Source organism: Sinohyriopsis cumingii, chromosome 14, assembly GCF_028554795.1.
Source record: "Sinohyriopsis cumingii isolate HCF-2022 chromosome 14, ASM2855479v2, whole genome shotgun sequence".
NCBI classification, from domain to species: domain Eukaryota; kingdom Metazoa; phylum Mollusca; class Bivalvia; order Unionida; family Unionidae; genus Sinohyriopsis; species Sinohyriopsis cumingii.
In genome coordinates this window covers 88,023,116-88,043,222 of record NC_142974.1, presented here as the reverse complement: position 1 = coordinate 88,043,222, position 20,107 = coordinate 88,023,116, and the positions used below count along the sequence as shown (strand labels likewise).

At 34.4% G+C, this 20,107-nt stretch overlaps 1 protein-coding gene across 3 annotated transcripts in view; it reads left to right on the top strand.

The window, feature by feature from the left end:
- The window catches only part of LOC149784322 (translation initiation factor eIF2B subunit delta-like), a 96,760-nt gene that overhangs the window by 16,159 nt on the left and 60,494 nt on the right, over window positions 1–20,107 (top strand). For 2 of the 3 annotated variants that reach the window (XM_089932351.1, XM_089932352.1), the window contains exons 2-3: window positions 9,335–9,492; window positions 16,911–17,035. In XM_089932351.1, the coding sequence (XP_089788477.1) occupies window positions 9,360–9,492; window positions 16,911–17,035 (258 nt within the window). In that variant the 5' untranslated portion in view covers window positions 9,335–9,359. The remainder of the gene's footprint in view (window positions 1–9,334; window positions 9,493–16,910; window positions 17,036–20,107) is intronic. The other variant, XM_089932353.1, reaches the window with a different exon arrangement.

Here is a 20,107-nt window from a genome sequence, read left to right as displayed (position 1 = left end):
TCATTTTACATTGATATTCCCTTTTTTCCTTCTCTCTCTCTCCTTATCTGTTTGTTTTTCTTGTAACTGTATTTGCATCTGTTCTTTTTGTAATTCCATTTGTCTTTCTTTCTCTCTTTCCTCTTTTTCATATTGTGACTGCAATTGTTTTTCTTGCATTTGTCTTTCTTTTTCTTTTTCTTCTGCTTGTAATTTCATTTGTTCTTTTTCTTTCTCTAATTTCATTTGTCCTCTCTCTCTTTCTCTAATTTCATTTGTTCTTTCTCTTTCTCCAATTTCATTTCTTCTTTCTCTTTCTCCAGCTGTAACTGCATTTGCATTTGTTTTTCTCTTTCTTCTTTCTGAAGTTCTAGCTTCCTCAACTCCAATTCCATCTTGTATTTTAATTCTAATTTCTTCATTTTTGTGTCAGAGTCTGATACTCACGTACTGACTGAACCAAAGCACTTTTATTCAAAACATTCTTTACTACCAAATACTAAACCAAAATATTTCTTATTTCCTGTTTTGCTAAGGAAGCCTTTACTTCAGAAAGATTGTATTTTCTGGCAAGTTGAATCAAATCATCTTTTTTGAAAAGATCTAATTGTTCCTGTGTAGGATTTGAAAAAAAGATTTATACTTTTGATGCCATTTTAGAAAAAGCATGTCAATCTCACTAAAGATTTCAAAAACATGGGGAATTCAAATTTAAAAAAACAAAAAGTTTTCTGAAATATTTTTGCCAAAATTCAACTATTCAAGGACGAGCACTCAATTTCTATGTTACGTGAATAAACTGTAACAAAGAATGAGTGAAAACAACAAGCTTTTTAAAATTTAACAAGTAATTTATTTTCCTGGAAAATTCTGTAAAAATGAAAAAAGGAGAAGAACTTGCGGTTTCAAGAATCAAATCCAAAAATAATCTAAGAATAATCCACGAATTAAATTACAAAAGTCCTAGTAACAAATGTTCTATTCATTTTAAATTCAAATCCTGATGTAAATTCCAAGATGGATGATGATGACGTATGCTGTAGTCAGTACTGAGCTTATCTACAGTTCCTTGTAGAAATACAAATAATGGCATTCCAGTATTGGAAATCCAAATTAAACTTGTAAACAATGTCTTTCCAAAATCTGTGTAAGCACTCTTCACATATTTCCAGAGAATAAAGAATTAATCCTTTTGAAATTCAAATGATCTGAAGAATTATTCTAGCTCAAATCTGGCTACAACAAATTAACTTGACATCAATATGAAAAGCCCCAAAGCTGAGAAATCTCTCTCAAAACAAAGGTTATATTATATCATATGACACAGTTTCGAAATTTCCTCAAGTTGTGAAATCGGGAGAGGGGTCACATGATCATGTTTATATCATGTACACAGAATATGGCCTTGATTAGACCAATGATTTTATTCCCAGAATAAAAATTTTAAAAAAGTTTTTACTTCTTAACCCATGTAGTCCCATCATGACCATGACAACAACTAATCATTTTAAAATAAAATAGAACTTTGTTTACTAATTCTGAACCCAGGTCAGAAGTTACATCAACACCTGTTGCTTATAAACTAACAGTCAAGGTCAAACAATTTTTTGAAAAAAGTATCATCTCTAGTGAATAAATTTACATTACAATAGCATGTAAGAAAAGAAAAATGTAAAACTGACAATTAAATATATATATATATATATATTAAATCAGATAAATGTAACAGTATTACTTAGTAACCTTTCCAGTCAGGATCATTAAATTTAACTAAAACTACCTAATTTGTTTCACATGAAGTATTTTAAATGTATTATGTACTTTGAGCTACATATATTGATACGACCTGAAAATTTATTGAGTTACAAAAAAGATAAAACTCACGATGCTATGTGGATTAAATGATAACTTCTGGTTTCATAAATATTAAAAGTATCATTGTATACTATTTTAGATTACCAGTAATAGGGAAATTGCATCATTAATACTAAAATGCTTTTTCCTGTTTTTATTTTTGTTGTTTTTTTCCTTTTTGGGAGGGGGAAGAGAGATACAGAGAGAAGGATGCATATGTATTCCATTGCATTTTTCTTCTTGCATCTTGTGATCAAAATAAAATATGGTCCAGTATATAAGAGAGAGAGAGAGAGAAATCTCGGCTCTTTGTGGGTTTTTTGTTCTTTTGTTTTTCACCTTGTTGCCCCTGTGTTTCTGAAGCTTTTGCAAAAGAAAAAGAATGTTAATAAATGAAACAGTAAATGTTAACTATGAAAATACATACTATACTCCTTTAGGGTTTAAATATTGACAATAGTTATATCCATATAGTCTCTTTTAGGTTAAATCCCAAGAATGACCATTTTGCATGCTGTATAATTTTCTTTGCAAGTATAACTAACTCTCCATTCACAACAAAAAAGATTTCATTAAAAGTGCATGTACTCTTCCTGTACTTAGGCGGCAATTATTTTTTATCTTTGCTCATGCTAGATGTACATTGAATTGCTGTTGGTTCCATCAGCAAGTTAAAAAATTTCACTGGTTGAGAAATTTATACTCGCAACCACCTGGTATGTCCTTTCATTATATGGCATGGTATTCATACTACCCATGGGTAACCTAATTTTCTATTGGTAGCCTCGCTAATCTGATCTTGTGTGCTGAATCATGACCTCAAGCAAGTGTTATCTTGGAATGACTTAATACAGATGTTGCATATTTAATTAGCATGTAAAGACCACTACAAAGCCATGTGATTCTTGCAATAATGGAAGTGGCAACAAAAACTAGAAGGAATTGCTTAACTAGTGCTTAGTAGTGGTATTAATTGATAAGGGAATATGGTACTGCACTTGTACATGAGTAAGATCAGTCATCGGGTAAGTGAACAATACAGATTTACAATCATGACAACATCTTTGTCTGTCTCTCACTCTCTCATTGAGGCATACGTTTTATTTGATCATTAGATGCAAGAATGAAATTGTGATGGAATATGTCTTTGTCGTGATCATTCATCTTCTAACTTGTAAATTCCAATGCACATATATTTAATCAAATTTAAACAATGCATATTACAAATAATGTACATTATTGATGCATGCTGCTTTAGCGCAATTACATCTGATCTATGTTAATTTTTAATACTGACAATCATATAATTCTTTAAAATACTCAATGTGGGATCCTATATTATTTCATACACAATCTATTCCCAAAAATTAAATATTTTGTACACATTATTTTTCATACTCTTGGAGAATTGTTTTCCATACAAAAAATATGATGATTCGGATGACATAATCCATATATATATGTTGATTTTGGAGTATAAGACGAAGCAAAGATTTTCTGGTCAAAAAGTATCGTCTTGTAGGCCGGCAAATATGGTACTTGTGTTCTTGAATTATTTCAAGGAGCTGATCGTAATAAATAGAGTGCAACCCTTATGTAATTGTATTCTTCAGTCATGGTGGGGGCTGATCATGATAATAATAATAATACTGAGGAATTTGTATAGCGCCTAATCTTTAGAAGCTCTAAGCGCTTTACAACATTACACAACACCTATAAAATAAAAAAACATAATATTATTACAAAAAACAAACACCATGAAATTAGAAAAACATTAAAAAATAAAAAACATGCTGAGAATATTTCAGGTAGGAAACATTAGGTCTTTAAGTTTGTTCTTGCAGTAGAAATAAGTGAGTTTTGAGAGCCCTCTTCAATGTGATCACTGTGTCTTTGTGTCTAAGTTCAGTGGGCAATTCATTCCACATTGCTGGGCCTTGGTATGCAAAAGAACGCTGTCCATATGACTTTGTTTTCATAGTGGGAATAATGAGTATACGATTGTCAGAAGAGGAGCGTAAGTATCTTGCTGGTATGTACACATGGATGAGATTGGATAGGTTTGTTGGAGTAGAGTCCGACAGTGAAACGTAGCACAGAGAACAAATTTTGTGTTTGATTCTGGATTGAATGGATAGCCAGTGTAGGGTACAGAGCAGCAGGGAGGTTTGCTTTGATCGTGGTACTCTAAGTATGATCCGAGCAGCTGTGTTTTGAACTTTCTGAAGTTTCTGGAGTAGATATTGATAAACAACAGAGTGCAACCCTTATGTACTTGTATTCTTATGTATTTGTATCCTTCAGTCATGGTAAGGGCTGTTCATGATAAATAGAGTGCAATCCTTATGTACTTGTATTCTTATGTACTTGTATCCTTCAGTCATGGTAGGGGCTGATCATGATAAATAGAGTGCAACCCTTATGTACTTGTATCCTTCAGTCATGGTAGGGGCTGATCATGATAAATAGAGTGCAGCCCTTATGTACTTGTATCCTTCAGTCATGCTAGGGGCTGTTCATGATAAATTGAGTGCAACCCTTATGTACTTGTATTATGTATTTGTATCCTTCAGTCATGGTAAGGGCTGTTCATGATAAATAGAGTGCAATCCTTATATACTTGTATTCTTATGTACTTGTATCCTTCAGTCATGGTAGGGGCTGATCATGATAAATAGAGTGCAGCCCTTATGTACTTGTATCCTTCAGTCATGGTGGGGGCTGATCATGATAAATAGAGTGCAACCCTTATGTACTTGTATTCTTCAGTCATGGTAGGGGCTGTTCATGATAAATAGAGTGCAACCCTTATGTACTTGTATTCTTCAGTCATAGTAGGGGTTGATCATGATAAATAGAGTGCAACCCTTATGTACTTGTATTCTTCAGTCATAGTAGGGGTTGTTCATGATAAATAGAGTGCAGTCCTTATGTACTTGTATTCTTCAGTCATGGTAGGAGCTGATCATGATAAAAAGAGTGCAACCCTTATGTACTTGTATTCTTCAGTCATGTTAGGGGCTGTTCCTGATCTGTTGCATTTTGGGTTGTATGGTTTCAGTGCTAAGAGTCTACCACACATCATATCTGTTGCATTTTGAGTTGTATGGTTTCAGTGCTAAGAGTCTACCACACATCATATCATCTATTGCATTTTGAGTTGTATGGTTTCAGTGCTAAGAGTCTTCCACACATCATATTATCTGTTGCATTTTGAGTTGTAGGGTTTCATTGCTAAGAGTCTACCAGACATCATATCATCTATTGCATTTTGAGTTGTAGGGTTTCATGCTAAGTCTACCACACATCATAGCATCTGTTGCATTTTGGGTTGTATGGTTTCAGTGCTAAGAGTCTACCACACATCATATCTGTTGCATTTTGAGTTGTATGGTTTCAGTGCTAAGAGTCTACCACACATCATATCATCTATTGCATTTTGAGTTGTAGGGTTTCAGTGCTAAGTCTACCACACATCATAGCATCTGTTGCATTTTGAGTTGTAGGGTTTCAGTACTAAGAGTCTACCACACAGCATATCATCTATTGCATTTTGAGTTGTAGAGTTTCAGTGCTAAGAGTCTACCACACAGCATATCATCTGTTGCATTTTGATATGCAGTGTTTCAGTGATGAGAGTCTCCCATATGGCATATCATCTGTTGCATTTTGATATGCAGTGTTTCAGTGATGAGTCTCCCATACAGCATATCATCTGTTGCATTTTGATATGTGGTGTTTCAGTGATGAGTCTACCACACAGCATATCATCTGTTTCATTTGATATGCAGTGTTTCAGTGATGAGAGTCTCCCATACAGCATATCATCTGTTGCATTTTGATGTGTGGTGTTTCAGTGATGAGAGTCTCCCATACAGCATATCATCTGTTGCATTTTAATATGCAGTTTCAGTGATGAGAGTCTCCCATACAGCATATCATCTGTTGCATTTTGATGTGTGGTGTTTCAGTGATGAGAGTCTCCCATACAGCATATCATCTGTTGCATTTTGATATGCGGTGTTTGAGTGCTAAGAGTCTACCACACAGCATATCATCTGTTGCATTTTGATATGCAGTGTTTCAGTGATGAGAGTCTCCCACACAGCATATCATCTGTTGCATTTTGATAAGTGGTGTTTGAGTGCTAAGAGTCTACCACACAGCATATCATCTGTTGCATTTTGATATGCAGTATTTCAGTGATGAGTCTCCCATACAGCATATCATCTGTTGCATTTTAATATGTAGTGTTTCAGTGATGAGTCTACCACACAGCATATCAACTGTTGCATTTTGATATGTAGTGTTTCAGTGATGAGAGTCTACCACACAGCATATCATCTATTGCATTTTGATATGCAGTGTTTCATTGCTAAGAGTCTACCACACAGCATATCATATGTTGCATTTCGCTATGTATGGTTTCATTTCCAAGTTTCTGCCACACAGATATGTAGAATTTCAGTACTAAGAGTCTACCACAAAGTATTTCATCTGTTGCATTTTGATATGCAGTGGTTTCAGTGCTAAGAGTCTACCACAGAGCATATAATCTGTTTCATTTTGATATGTTTGGTTTTTCAGTGCTAAGAGTCTGCCACACATCATATCATCTGTTGCATTTCGATATGTACTGTTTCAGTGATGAAAGTCTACCACACATCATATCATCTGTTGCATTTTGAGTTGTAGGGTTTCAGTGCTAAGAGTCTGCCACACATCATATCATCTGTTGCATTTTGAGTTGTAGGGTTTCAGTACTAAGAGTCTGCCACACATCATATCATCTGTTGCATTTTGAGTTGTAGGGTTTCAGTACTAAGAGTCTGCCACAGAGCATATCATCAGTTGCATTTTGATATGTACTGTTTCATTGATGAGAGTCTACCATACAGCATATCATCTGTTGCATTTTGATCTGTAGGGTTTTAGTGCTACCACACAGCATATCATCTGTTGCATTTTGAGTTGTAGGGTTTCAGTGCTAAGAGTCTGCCACAGAGAATATCATCAGTTGCATTTTGATGTGTACTGTTTCATTGATGAGAGTCTACCACACAGCATATCAGCTGTTGCATTTTGATATGCAGTGTTTCAGTGATGAGAGTCTACCACACATCATATCATCTGTTGCATTTTGATCTGTAGGGTTTCAGTGCTACCACACAGCATATCATCTGTTGCATTTTGAGTTGTATGGTTTCAGTGCTAAGAGTCTACCACACATGATATTTTCTGTTGCATTTTTAGTTGTAGGGTTTCAGTGCTAAGAGTCTACCACACATCATATCATCGGTTGCATTTTGAATTGTAGGGTTTCAATGCTAAGAGTCTACCACACAGCATATCATCTGTTGCATTTTGAGTTGTAGGGTTTCAGTGCTAAGAGTCTACCACACATCATATCATCTGTTGCATTTTGAATTGTAGGGATTCAGTGCTAAGAGTCTACCACACATCATATCATCTGTTGCATTTTGAGTTGTAGGGTTTCAGTGCTAAGAGTCTACCACACATCATATCATCTGTTGCATTTTGAGTTGTAGGGTTTCAGTGCTAAGAGTCTACCACACATCATATCATCTGTTGCATTTTGATATGCAGTGTTTTCAGTGCTAAGAGTCTACCACAAAGCATATCATCAGTTGCATTTTGATATGTACTGTTTCATTGATGACAGTCTACCACACAGCATATCATCTGTTGCATTTTGATATGCAGTGTTTCAGTAATGAGAGTCTACCACATAGCATATCATCTGTTGCATTTTGATATGCAGTGTTTCAATGCTAAGAGTCTACCACACAGCATATCATACGTTTCATTTCGATATGTATGGTTTCAGTTTTAAGTTTCTGCCACACAGATATGTAGAATTTCAGTACTGAGAGTCTACCACAAAGTATTTCATCAGTTGCATTTGGATATGCAGTGTTTTCAGTGCTAAGAGTCTACCATAGAGCATATCATCTGTTTCATTTTGATATGTTTGGTTTTTCAATGCTAAGAGTCTGCCACACAGCATATCAGCTGTTGCATTTTGATATGCAGTGTTTCAGTGATGAGAGTCTACCACATAGCATATCATCTGTTGCATTTTGATATGCAGTGTTTCAGTGCTAAGGGTCTACCACACAGCATATCATATGTTGCATTTTGATATGTATGGTTTCAGTCCTAAGTTTTTGCCACACAGATATGTAGAATTTCAGTACTAAGAGTCTACCACAAAGTATTTCATCTGTTTCATTTTGATATGCAGTGTTTTCAGTGCTAAGAGTCAACCACAGGGCATATCATCTGTTTCATTTTGATATGTTTGGTTTTTCAGTGCTAAGAGTCTGCCACACATCATATCATCTGTTGCATTTCGATATGTACTGTTTCAGTGATGAAAGCCTATCACTCATTATACATCTGTTGCATTTTGATCTGTAGGGTTTCAGTGCTACCACACAGCATATCATCTATTGCATTTTGAGTTGTAGGGTTTCAGTGCTAAGAGTCTGCCACAGAGCATATCATCAGTTGCATTTTGATATGTACTGTTTCAGTGATGAGAGTCTACCACACATCATATCATCTGTTGCATTTTGAGTTGTAGGGTTTCAGTGCCAAGAGTCTGCCACAGAGCATATCATCAGTTGCATTTTGATATGTACTGTTTCAGTGATGAGAGTCTACCACACAGCATATCATCTGTTGCATTTTGATCTGTTTTGTTTCAGTGCTACCACACAGCATATCTGTTGCATTTTGATCTGTAGGATTTTAGTGCTACCACAGAGCATATTATCAGTTGCATTTCGATATGTACTGTTTCACTGATGAGAGTCTACCACACAGCATATCAGCTGTTGCATTTTGATATGCAGTGTTTCAGTGATGAGAGCCTACCACACAGCATATCATCTGTTGCATTTTAATCTGTTTTGTTTCAGTGCTACCACACAGCATATCTGTTGCATTTTGAGTTGTAGGGTTTCAGTGCTAAGAGTCTGCCACACAGCATATCATCTGCAGCATTTTGAGTTCTATGGTTTCAGTGCTAAGAGTCTACCACACATCATATCATCTGTTGCCTTTTGAATTGTATGGTTTCAGTGCTAAGAGTCTTCAACACATCATATCATCTGTTGCATTTTGAGTTGTATGGTTTCAGTGCTAAGATCTACCACACAGCATATCATCTGTTGCATTTTGATATGTAGAATTTCAGTGCTAAGAGTCTAACACATTGTTTCATCTGTTGCATTTTTCTATGTAGGGTTTCAGTGCTAAGAGTCTGCCACACAGCATATCATGTGTTGCATTTTGATATGTGGTGTTTCAGTGCTAAGATTAGCACTATGAGGTCCATGTAGGCCTCATGTTGGATTCTGCTACAGCAGATTAGGTGAAATGTAGAATATTACAGAATTATGATGAATCTTTATGGTTCATATCTGTTACCTATTGCATAGTTTACATCTACAGTCGTTGTTTTTAAAATTAACAGGAGTCTTCAACGAAGCTTGTAAACGATGTCTTGTGTAGGGGAGACAACTGCTGTAGGAACAGATAACCCAACAGAAGAGGGGACAGCTTCCAGTAAAAATAAGAAAGAAAAGAAACAAAAGGCAAAGAATCCAGAGGAACAAGTTGAACAGAAAGGTGGTATGATTTTTGTTTTAACATTTTCTGTTTCAAAGCCATATCACAAGCAGACTTTATCCCTTTCCTATCTCAGCCTTCTAACTAAGCAATGATACTTTTGTACCAACCATTCTTTGTAAAACATCTGTCTTTAGTGTGCTGCTTCATTTTCCAGAACAGTAAGTCTGATTCTAAGCTGGCCTTGACACTTAAGAACTAGAAGTATAATCATGCTAGCTGGTCTTCACACCACAGAAACTACAAAGTCTGATGCTATCTGGTCTTGACTTTTAAGGTCTAGAAATCTGATTCCAGCTGGTCAGGACACTTCAGAACTAGAAGTCTGATGATAGCTGTTATTGACCCATCAGAACTGGAGGTTCTGATGTTAGGTGGTCTTGACACATCAGAAACTAGAAGTCTGATGCCAAATGGTCTTTACTGTTCAGAACTAGAAGTCTAATGCTAGCTGGTATTGACACTGCAGAAACTAGAAGTCTGATGCTAGCTGGCTTTAACAACTCAGAAACTAGAAGTATGATGCTATCTAGTCTTGACTACCAAATACTAGAAGTCTGATGCTAGGTGGTCTTAACCTTTTAGAACTTGAAGTAAGATGCTAAGTGGTCTTGACACCTCAGAAACTTGTGATTTCATGCTAGGTGGTATTGATGCTTCAGAACTTGAGGTCTTAAGATGGCTGTTCTTGATACTTCTTAGCTAGAAGTCTGATGATAGCTGCTCCTGACACTGACATTGTAAAGTTAACGTGGAAAAAAATGAGCATATAATAACAGCTGTTCCTGACACTTAAGAACTTGAGGTCTGATGCTAGGTGATCTTAACATCTCAGAATCTTCAGACAGACATACAGAAACTTCCAAGTCAAATGCTAGCTGGCCTTGAAGTCTGTCTTGACAATTGATCGAAGTCGGATGCTAGATGGTCATGACATTTTACTGCACTGAAGTCAGATATATGCTGTTCTTGACACTTTATTTCAGTTCAGTCTCATGCTAGCTGTCATAGCATTTTGTTCATTGAAGTCAGATGGTAGATTATCTTGGAAATATATTTCTGTGAAGTCAGATGCTAACTGGTGGTCATGACACTAGTTTAGCAAAGTAAGATGCTAACTTGTCATGACACTAGTTTGGTGAAGTCAGATGATAAATGGTCATGACACTAGTTTAATGAAGTCAGATGATAACTGGTGATGACTGGTGATAACTGGTAGATTATCTTGGAAATTTATTTCTGTGAAGTCAGATGCTAACTGGTGGTCATGACACTAGTTTAGTGAAGTAAGATGCTAACTTGTCATGCCACTAGTTTAGTGAAGTCAGATGCTAACTGGTCATGACACTAGTTTAGTGAAGTCAGATGATAACTGGTTATGACATTAGTTTAGTGGTCAGATGCTAACTGGTCATGACACTAGTTTGGTGAAGTCAGATGCTAACTGGTCATGACACTTAGTGAAGTCAGATACTAACTGGTGGTCATGACACTAGTTTAGTGAAGTCAGATGATAACTGGTTATGACACTAGTTTAGTGAAGTCAGATGCTAGCTGGTCATGACATTATAGTTAAATGAAGTCAGATACTGACTGGTCTTTACACTATAGTTCAGTTATGGCAGATGGTGGCTATTCTTGATGCTGCTGGTCTTGGCACTTTATTTCAATGAAGTCACTGTTCCATATTAAATACACTTTACCATTAATAACATTGTCACTGCAAGAAAGGGGCCTGTTTGATACAGAGACATGAATTAGATGTTATTAAACATTATGGTGTATAATATAATTGCCTGGCCTAATGGCATATTAGTTAATGTTACTTACTGACTTTGCTGCCATGTAATAAAACATTAAGAACATTGGAAAACTAATTACAGCAATGGAATTAAACTTGTTCACTTGTACCAGTGTGGAAAAGGATGTCAGAATATTCTCTCATTCAGATTTCCACATTTATGCTAAGTTTTGGCAGAGAATAACTTATCTTATGAACCTAATTACATTCATAGTGATTAAGCTAGTTTGCTCAAGGATGCATGGAAGTGAATGTCTGTAGTATCTTTGTCACAGAATGCAGCATCATAAAAGAAGTATTGCATGTGTCAAAAATGTATTTAAAGAAATAATAAACAGAGCTGATGCTTGTGTTACTTACAGCTACCAGTAGAAAGATAACATTGAAAATTTAAATTTTCCTGTGAAATATTTAGGACATTCTCAAATTGAATTATGTATGTCATAAGAAAGTCTTAATTGATGTTGTAATTCCAGATTTCTCAAAAAGTTAGCAATCTTTTCTTTGATGTTCAGATTATTTAGGAATCATAAAAATACATGTCCAAAATCATAAAATAACCATCCTAAGAATAAAAATGTTATTAACTTAAAAAATATTTGTCACCATATCTGTGATGAAATACTCTCATTGTATCTGTTACATTCTAAAATAATAAAAAATTATGCCTGACTTTTCAGATCTGTACCACAGAGTGGTTTTGAGCAGAAAAGATGTGTAATGGGGAAGTGAGGAAATCAGCCTGTTGATATAAATAGAAATGGTGTAATTTACCCACCACATATTGAGTGTGCTGCCATATTTTATTTTGATAAATGAAAGAACATATTTTACATAGTATTGAAGCTTATTCTAAACTCTGTCTGATATCCATTGTATGTCTGATGTATGTGATAATATTGGAAATGGTCATGAAGCGTTGATGTTATGACAGTGGTAATGAGGATAGTAAAAGTATCACTCCTACACGTGTAGATGTACCTTTTCAGCTTTTGTCAAAAACATACAGAAATCTTTGTATCCATGTATTCTCTCTATTGTTATTTTGTTGTATGTGAGGCAAACAATTTTAGGTAGCCAGTGTATTGGGGTTATGCTTTTCATGCATTAGTGTGACAGATTGAGCAGTTGGATTTTAAATAACAAGTCAGATATGGAGGTATCTTATAGGTATGCAGTTTTTGTGGAAAAACATGTCATAATGTATAACTGTGATCAATCTTTCATACTGTAGCAGTGTGTTAGTGGTTTTGGACTGTAGTTGCTGATCCAAGTAGCAGTAGACCACTTAGTGGTCCAGCCACCAAGAAGAGTATTTGTGCCAGAGGAATTGCAAGTCATTCTAGGAAATATAGAACTACAACCAAGATCTCTTTTATCAATCACAAGATGATTCACAATCACATGGTATCCAAATGTATAATTGGTGATTCACTCAGTAAATATCAAGTAGTGGCAGACTCACTTTGGTGCATTGGTATACACACGTGTGATGTTTTTTGACCTTATCATATTTGCTGTATTTGTGAATTCTTGATGACATTGAAAATACATATCATGTCTGGGATCCTTTTACACAATAAATGGTTCCTACCACAACTGAGTACCTTTTAGGTTGGAAGTCCCACATATTCTTCAATTGCTTTGCCAGCACATTTATGTTTGAATTTGCCAACAACCTTTTTATTCATGTTAATATACAACAGGTGTTTTTGCAAATAACTGCTGTTGGCAAATTCATTTGCAAGTGTGGTTGATGCAGTATCTGAATAAACATCTTCAGTTTTTATATGCATCAGCAAAGAATTGGTATTTTACATTCAAGATTAACATTGTTTTCAAAATAGGCCTTAAAATCCTTGGATCTGAGTTTGCCAGAACAAAAAACAAAAGCTACACTACTTGTAGGTATGTTTAAGCAAGCACATTGAAAAACAATAGAAACAATAGAAACTACAATTCATGCAGTTATGATTAAGCATAAGCACACTGAAAAAATTATTGAAACTACAATTCATGCAGGTATGATTCAGCACAAGCACACTGAAAAACAATAGAAACTACATTTCATGCAGTTATGATTAAGTTCATGTTTTGTTGCTTGAAAATGCACTAACAGTACAGTGTGCAAACACACAAACAATATACAGATATGTTCCAGTGACTAAAACATGCAAAACTATTGATGCGCAGATCTTTAGTTAGTGGAACAAATTTATAATATCACAAATAAATGAAATCACATTTACTTGGTTACAAATTTTGTGAATACTGTAGCCTTACATGCATGTATTAGGGGAATAGCTTATGGGGATTGTGTAAACTAGCCACTAAAGGGGCCAGATATTTAAGCTGGATGGTCATTTAACAACAATAGCTAATCAGTGATAAAGAGGCCAAAAGCAGATCTGCATTTTGCGCTGTAATTGCCAGAACAAAAACTACTCACTGGCTAGATTACACAGGTTCCACTCAATTATGAACTTTAGAATGTAGTTTTATTTTTACTGGCAGAAATTATGTTTTTTTTGGTGTTAGTTACATGTAAAGAAAACTGTAAAGTCATAGTTGTCATATTATTGCCACCATTAATATCCCAAGCTAATGTAACACTGTACAGTAGAGTTCTGGTTTTCCAACATTTGCTTTATCCGACATAGCCATACAGTCTATTTACCATGCTATTTACAGTCTTGTGCTGCACTTGCTTTAGCATCCCACTTCTTTGTCTGTCTGAGCATAACATACTGATGTGGACATAGCTATGTTTACACATCTGCGCTAGCGATTTATGTTTGTACTGTACATAGAGAATGATTCATAGCAAAGGAATCAAGGCTGTCAGGGCGGGGGGCTTATGTTGAACAACATGAGGAGGCAACTGCTACTGATGTCATGTTATTGAGATGCTGGCATGACCTCACCACAAGGAAGAAATGGAAAACTGTGATACAAACTTCAATCACTCATTTTATTAAACTATGACATTTGCCTCTGCCATACTGTATACTAAATGATGCATTAAATCATTTAAAGTCCATTGCTCAATTTACTTGATTGAAATTTATTTCTTAAAATAATAGCTATGTACACTACTATGTTAGTTGTACTGTTGAATAATTAATAATAAATCTGATTATATACTTATACTGCATTTGCATTTAATTTGCAGTTTGTTTTGCCCCCCCCCCCCCCCACATTATACAACATATTTGTTTACCCTGTTTAGGTCAGATAATCATGACTTTACTCTATTTTAAAGCAGCTCATTTTTCTGAACTACCTTTTCCCTAGTTAAATGATAAATTTATACATCCTTCTGTAGGAAGAGTGTTTAGCATGTTTTTCATGTTAATTATTTTTTACGTGTAGATGATTTTCATATTGAATCTGGCATCATTAAGATGATCCTAATTGTCAAATGTACATATATTGAACAAAGACATATCTTTAAAGCTGAGGTTAACAACTTACAGCAAATGCAATGTGAGGTATGGCATTCACATTCTCAATGGTTTATGTATAAATAGCCTTCAACTGTTAGTCTAATGTACAGATCAGGTTAATGGTTAAATTTTAAATTTTCTTGATTATATGGCATAATTTTGATTATGATATACATTTACCATATATACTTTTACAAATTATGGTAAGTGTTGCAGTAATCATGAATTAAACATTACATATATTTAATTTCTGATTTGTTGGCTTTCTTATTGTTTATGTGTTATTTACATCTGTATTTTGTACTTTGTCCAAAATCATGGTCATGGTGTACCTGACTAGTAACATTTTCTTTGTAAACAATATAATACATAGATAATTTCTCTGTGAGTGTAGATTACATGTTCAGATCATTATTAATGGTAAACATGTTAACTTGAATCTGAGTCTAGGATATTAAGTTTTTCACTTGGAAATTCCTAAACTTCTTGACAACTTTGAATGTTTATAAAGGAGAAGGACCTATATCCTGGCCCTATTATTGTGTCTCAGCTTTTTATATAATCTTGTCTACTTGAAAAATGACTCATCCTTGCATTAAGCATACTGAAGCAGAGTCAGTCTTATTGTTGTGTTCAGTTTTTAATTTGGGTAAAATTATTTATTCAGAATATTATTCACTAGAATTACAAAGTGCTCGGTAATATACTTAGACTAAAACATTAATTTGGAATTATTATGAAATCAAGAAAGGACATTTTTGATTATTTTATTATAATACATCAAAAGACCATTAGTACATCAAACTCCAGGCCATCAGCACAATCGAGACTATGGGCACATCAACACATTCAGTATCAGAATTTATTTGGAATACCACTGGAATTCAGTTGGAACTTTATATATTTGAATTTGTGGTAGAACTTTTAGGACTGTTTAGGATTTGATTCACAATACTGTACATTCTTTCTAAATTTTCACTTTTGTATTCTAGGGAAATAAATTATTTCTTAGATTTTTCAAAATGTTTTGATTTTCACTCTTTTTTGTTACTTTGAGACCATTGAGTTGTAACAACATGGACGACATTGATGTTAACTAAATCTTATACACATTGTGGCACTGAAAAGTGGAGACTTATAAAGTCTGAATAGGTTTACATTTCTTGAACCTTGTGTGAGGTGATGAGACATCTGCAAGAAGAACAGATAGTAGTTAAAATGACCCAACTTGCATTACTGGAAGATAGTTTCTTTTTAGGTGTAATGAGATGATGAGTGTTGTAAAATGACCCAAAGCAATAAAACTCCTTGTCCTGGATGTAATTGTTTCCTCAAAAATGCCACCATCCTAATTGAAGAGCAGTAACTCTATAAAACTACAAAATAAGGATGTTCAAATTTCTGTTCTGTTGATTAACCATTTGGAAAGCAATCTGACATACTTCAAAATCATTTGTGAAAATTTACAAAGTGCATTCAGTTACATCTGCAGTATATTAGTAGCTACATTCATAACCTGACATGTAATTTAAATATAAATAAGATGTGTTCTTTGCACTCTCTCTTTAAGTATATAATCACAACATCATTTGGATACTTTCAGTGATGACCAATACATCATGACTCATTATTCTACCTTTTTATTCAAGTTTCAAATTCATGAATTAAGAATGAAGAGCCAATAAATCCTTAAATATGCATTTTAAGGCAAACTATGAGATTTGATGCCCAGTAAGTAAAATGATTCTTCAGAGTCTTTATGTTTCCAATTATTAGAACAGTATATCTCAATCTGCTTTCTCTATTTCTCTTCTAATTGCTTCCCCTTCCCCCCTCCCCCCAGGTGAGGAGAATGACTGACATATGGTTGTTGAATTTCAAAGGGGACAGTGTAGAGGTAGAAAGTCCAGATATTAGGCAACTACTCAAAGCCTTTTTTATTCTGTGTTCCATCTATGTTATGAAGGTACATCATGTTAAACATTTACTGAATATAACCTCTTGAATAACCTTGATGTTTTTATATTATTATGGAAGCAGTAGCTATCTTAATGGCTAATTATATTCAAAGTCTGTATAATGGTTTGTGAAAAAAATAATTTTACAAACCTTTCTCCATAGCAGGAGCAATGTCGTACATTTAATTAAGGTATACACGTGTATTTTATTTGAAGGTAAAAACCCTCAAGGAGCTGGAGGAGGAAAGCCAATTAAGGATGGAGAGGTTCTTGCCCATGCAGATTCTGCAGTCATTCAGAAGAGTAAAGCAGAATTAAGAAAAGAGAGAAGAGAAAAGCAGGCAAGTCATGGATATTTAGCATGAGTTTGGAATTATCTCTACTTTTGTATATAGAGGGTCTCAAATGGGTAATGATTTAATATTAAATGTGTTAAACTATTCAGTGAGTTTCATAACTTTAATATTAAATCAATTCCTATTTGAGAGAAAAAAAGAAGGAATTTTGTTCATTCTAGCTCAGATACTGCACCTTTCAGTTGATGCACTTAAAGATCCTAGATGACTTAATAATGTGCAGTTCTATCACCAATAACATTTAAAAGTAGTTTCTTTTAAAAATTATAATTCAAAGTGCAACTGTCCTTCCAAATCAATATAACATTAGACTTACAACATTGTTTTTCAACACTGGATCTCTGATGGAAATTCCTGTATGTTGTCTCATAGTTTTCTCTGGTTTGATTCGGGAAATCTTGCGCTTTGAATTGGATGAGAATAATTTTAATGTTTCCACCTAAGCTGTGTCATTTCTACTGTTAAGCATTCCATTTGCTGGATATTCATCTTAAGGGACGATTTCTAGATGCAGAAATTAATGTATTTGTGACTGTATGGTTGGATTATTTGTTTTGGAACAGTAGAAATAGACATTGATTTTATATGTAAATCGCATCACATAATAAGAGACATGAGCTCATTGGATCTGTTTTATGATATAAGAAATGATGTGGTTGGATAACTTTGTGTCAGTTAAGAGACTTGTATTTGTCCACATTCTTCTCTAAACAGAAGTGAGTTTATATAAATCTATAAGTTAACATTGATTCCATGCTTATCATAAGGTGGGGTCCCAGTTACAGGTTTTGGGCCCCTACCAATTCCCATATCCTTGATGAATACCCTTAATTATTTTTTGCAACAAACTCCTGTGGGTTTAATTAGCCATATTAAAACAGATGTAACCTTTTTTCCCAATGCCTTATGACCACCAAAATGTTCATAATACATTAATAGTAATAAAAATAAAAAGTTCTAGAAGACAGGGTAAGGAAAATTCCCATGGCTGCAGCCTTTAGGTAAAGAGAATACTATACAAGGATTTCATGTACGATTTGAACCAGTCAGATTCACATAAAGTGCTATGTTAACATGCTGACTTATCAAATATATTAAACTGCACACATGATATGTAAAGTTTACCAACTATGTGATAGACTTGAAATGTGATATTTTTTTGAAAACATCAAAAGATGCCATGTCTGTTTAACAGCCAAAGATTGCTCCTTTCTGTGAACATTTAATATTGTGGTCACAAGTATGGGGTACGATAACAGCGCATATGGTAATTTTAATTTTTGTTCGTTTTCATTACTGTCTTACAAATAAACTTTAAATTCCTTCTGAAAATGTGTTTATTGTTTATAGTATCAAGAAAATTGTTCTGAATAAACATCTAAACTTTTAGGGTGGACCAAATTTGAAGTCATACACTGCATATCTAAACTTTTAGGGTGGACCAAATGTGAAGTTATACACTGCATATCTTAACTTTTAGGGTGGACCAAATTTGAAGTCCATACACTGCATATCTAAACTTTTAGGGTGGACCAAATTTGAAGTCCATACACTGCATATCTAAACTTTTAGGGTGGACCAAATTAGAAGTCCATACACTGCATATCTAAACTTTTAGGGTGGACCAAATTTTAAGTCCATACACTGCATATCTAAACTGTTCAAGCCTCTGTCAGATTTCCTTCTATAGTTACATGTAACTATTTTCAGATGGTGAAAACAGTTGTTAAATGATTTGTGCATTTACAGTTTAGCTCACCCAATAGATAGCAGAAGTGTAGCAGTTAAAGAGATACATGGTGCCAGTTGCTAGCCAGCCTAATTAATCTGGACCTTTGAGCCTTTTGGTATGTGTTCCTGAGTTTGTAGCAGAGGATCTTTGTTAGAATCTTTGTTCATCATTTCCAGTTGCATACTGTAGGTCTTTTTTAAAGGCACATTAAAGAAAATGTTGTGTGTTTTTATTAAAAGACTTCATTTTCTTACTATAAATAGTAGAATCTTTACCTTCTTTTTGTATAATTTATAGATTTATGTCATTAGTATTTTTAAGTCATACTAGCCTTAAAGCTGTGAATGACTCTGATGTTAAGTAAACAGTGTATTTTGGTACTAGCATGGCAATAAACTGCAATTGCATGACTGGAATATAAGAATGGGGTTACAATAAAATAGCCAGTATAGCTCATATGAGCATATGTCATAGGCACATCATATGTTATGGGGAAAACTTTACACGCAAGCATGTGCACACACACACACACACATACATACACACACACACACATCCCTTGCTAAAGAGCTGATCCAAATATAGCTGTCCGTAGTAGCAATGTTTTTCTTGCTAAGTAGTACACCATGATAATAGTGCACATCAAGTAACTGATCCCCATGACCTTAGGAGTCTTACCTTTACCTCACATGACCATAAGACCAATTCATCTTATGGTATATCCATTGTGAGTCATGTGTTATCTGTCATCCATCTGTCAACAATGATGTGTTGCCATTTTCTGATCTGATTTAAAAATATGCATTATGGGGTTGTATCAGGGTACCGAGTTTGTTAACACTGGAGACTGAATTCCAATTGGAGTTTGGTCCAACCTGGTCATGACAGGTGATTGATTTATGCTCATACTGTTCATATTGTTTTAACTATTTAAGCAACCACCATCTGTTGTGGGCATATTTTTATTCTTTTGGGGAACGTTTGTAGGTATTAATCCATAACAGAAAATATCTGTAAATATGAGAACTTTTGACATGAAAATCCATGCATTTAAGTTTCACAGAAATGAACTTTTTACAGATCCATGAAAATTGATACCCATAAAAATAAAGTAAAACCTGTAAATAGCAATTACTGATATGAAAAAGCAAAACAGGTGTTTGCTGTACACAGATACCATGCACCGAATAGCATTGTTGTTGTTGTTTCTGTTACTATTATTATTATTATTATTATTACATTATCAGGATTGTTTTATGTGCACCGTAAAAGCAAAATCATAATTATAGATGTTTGTTGTTTTCTCCCAAATTTATAATCCACAA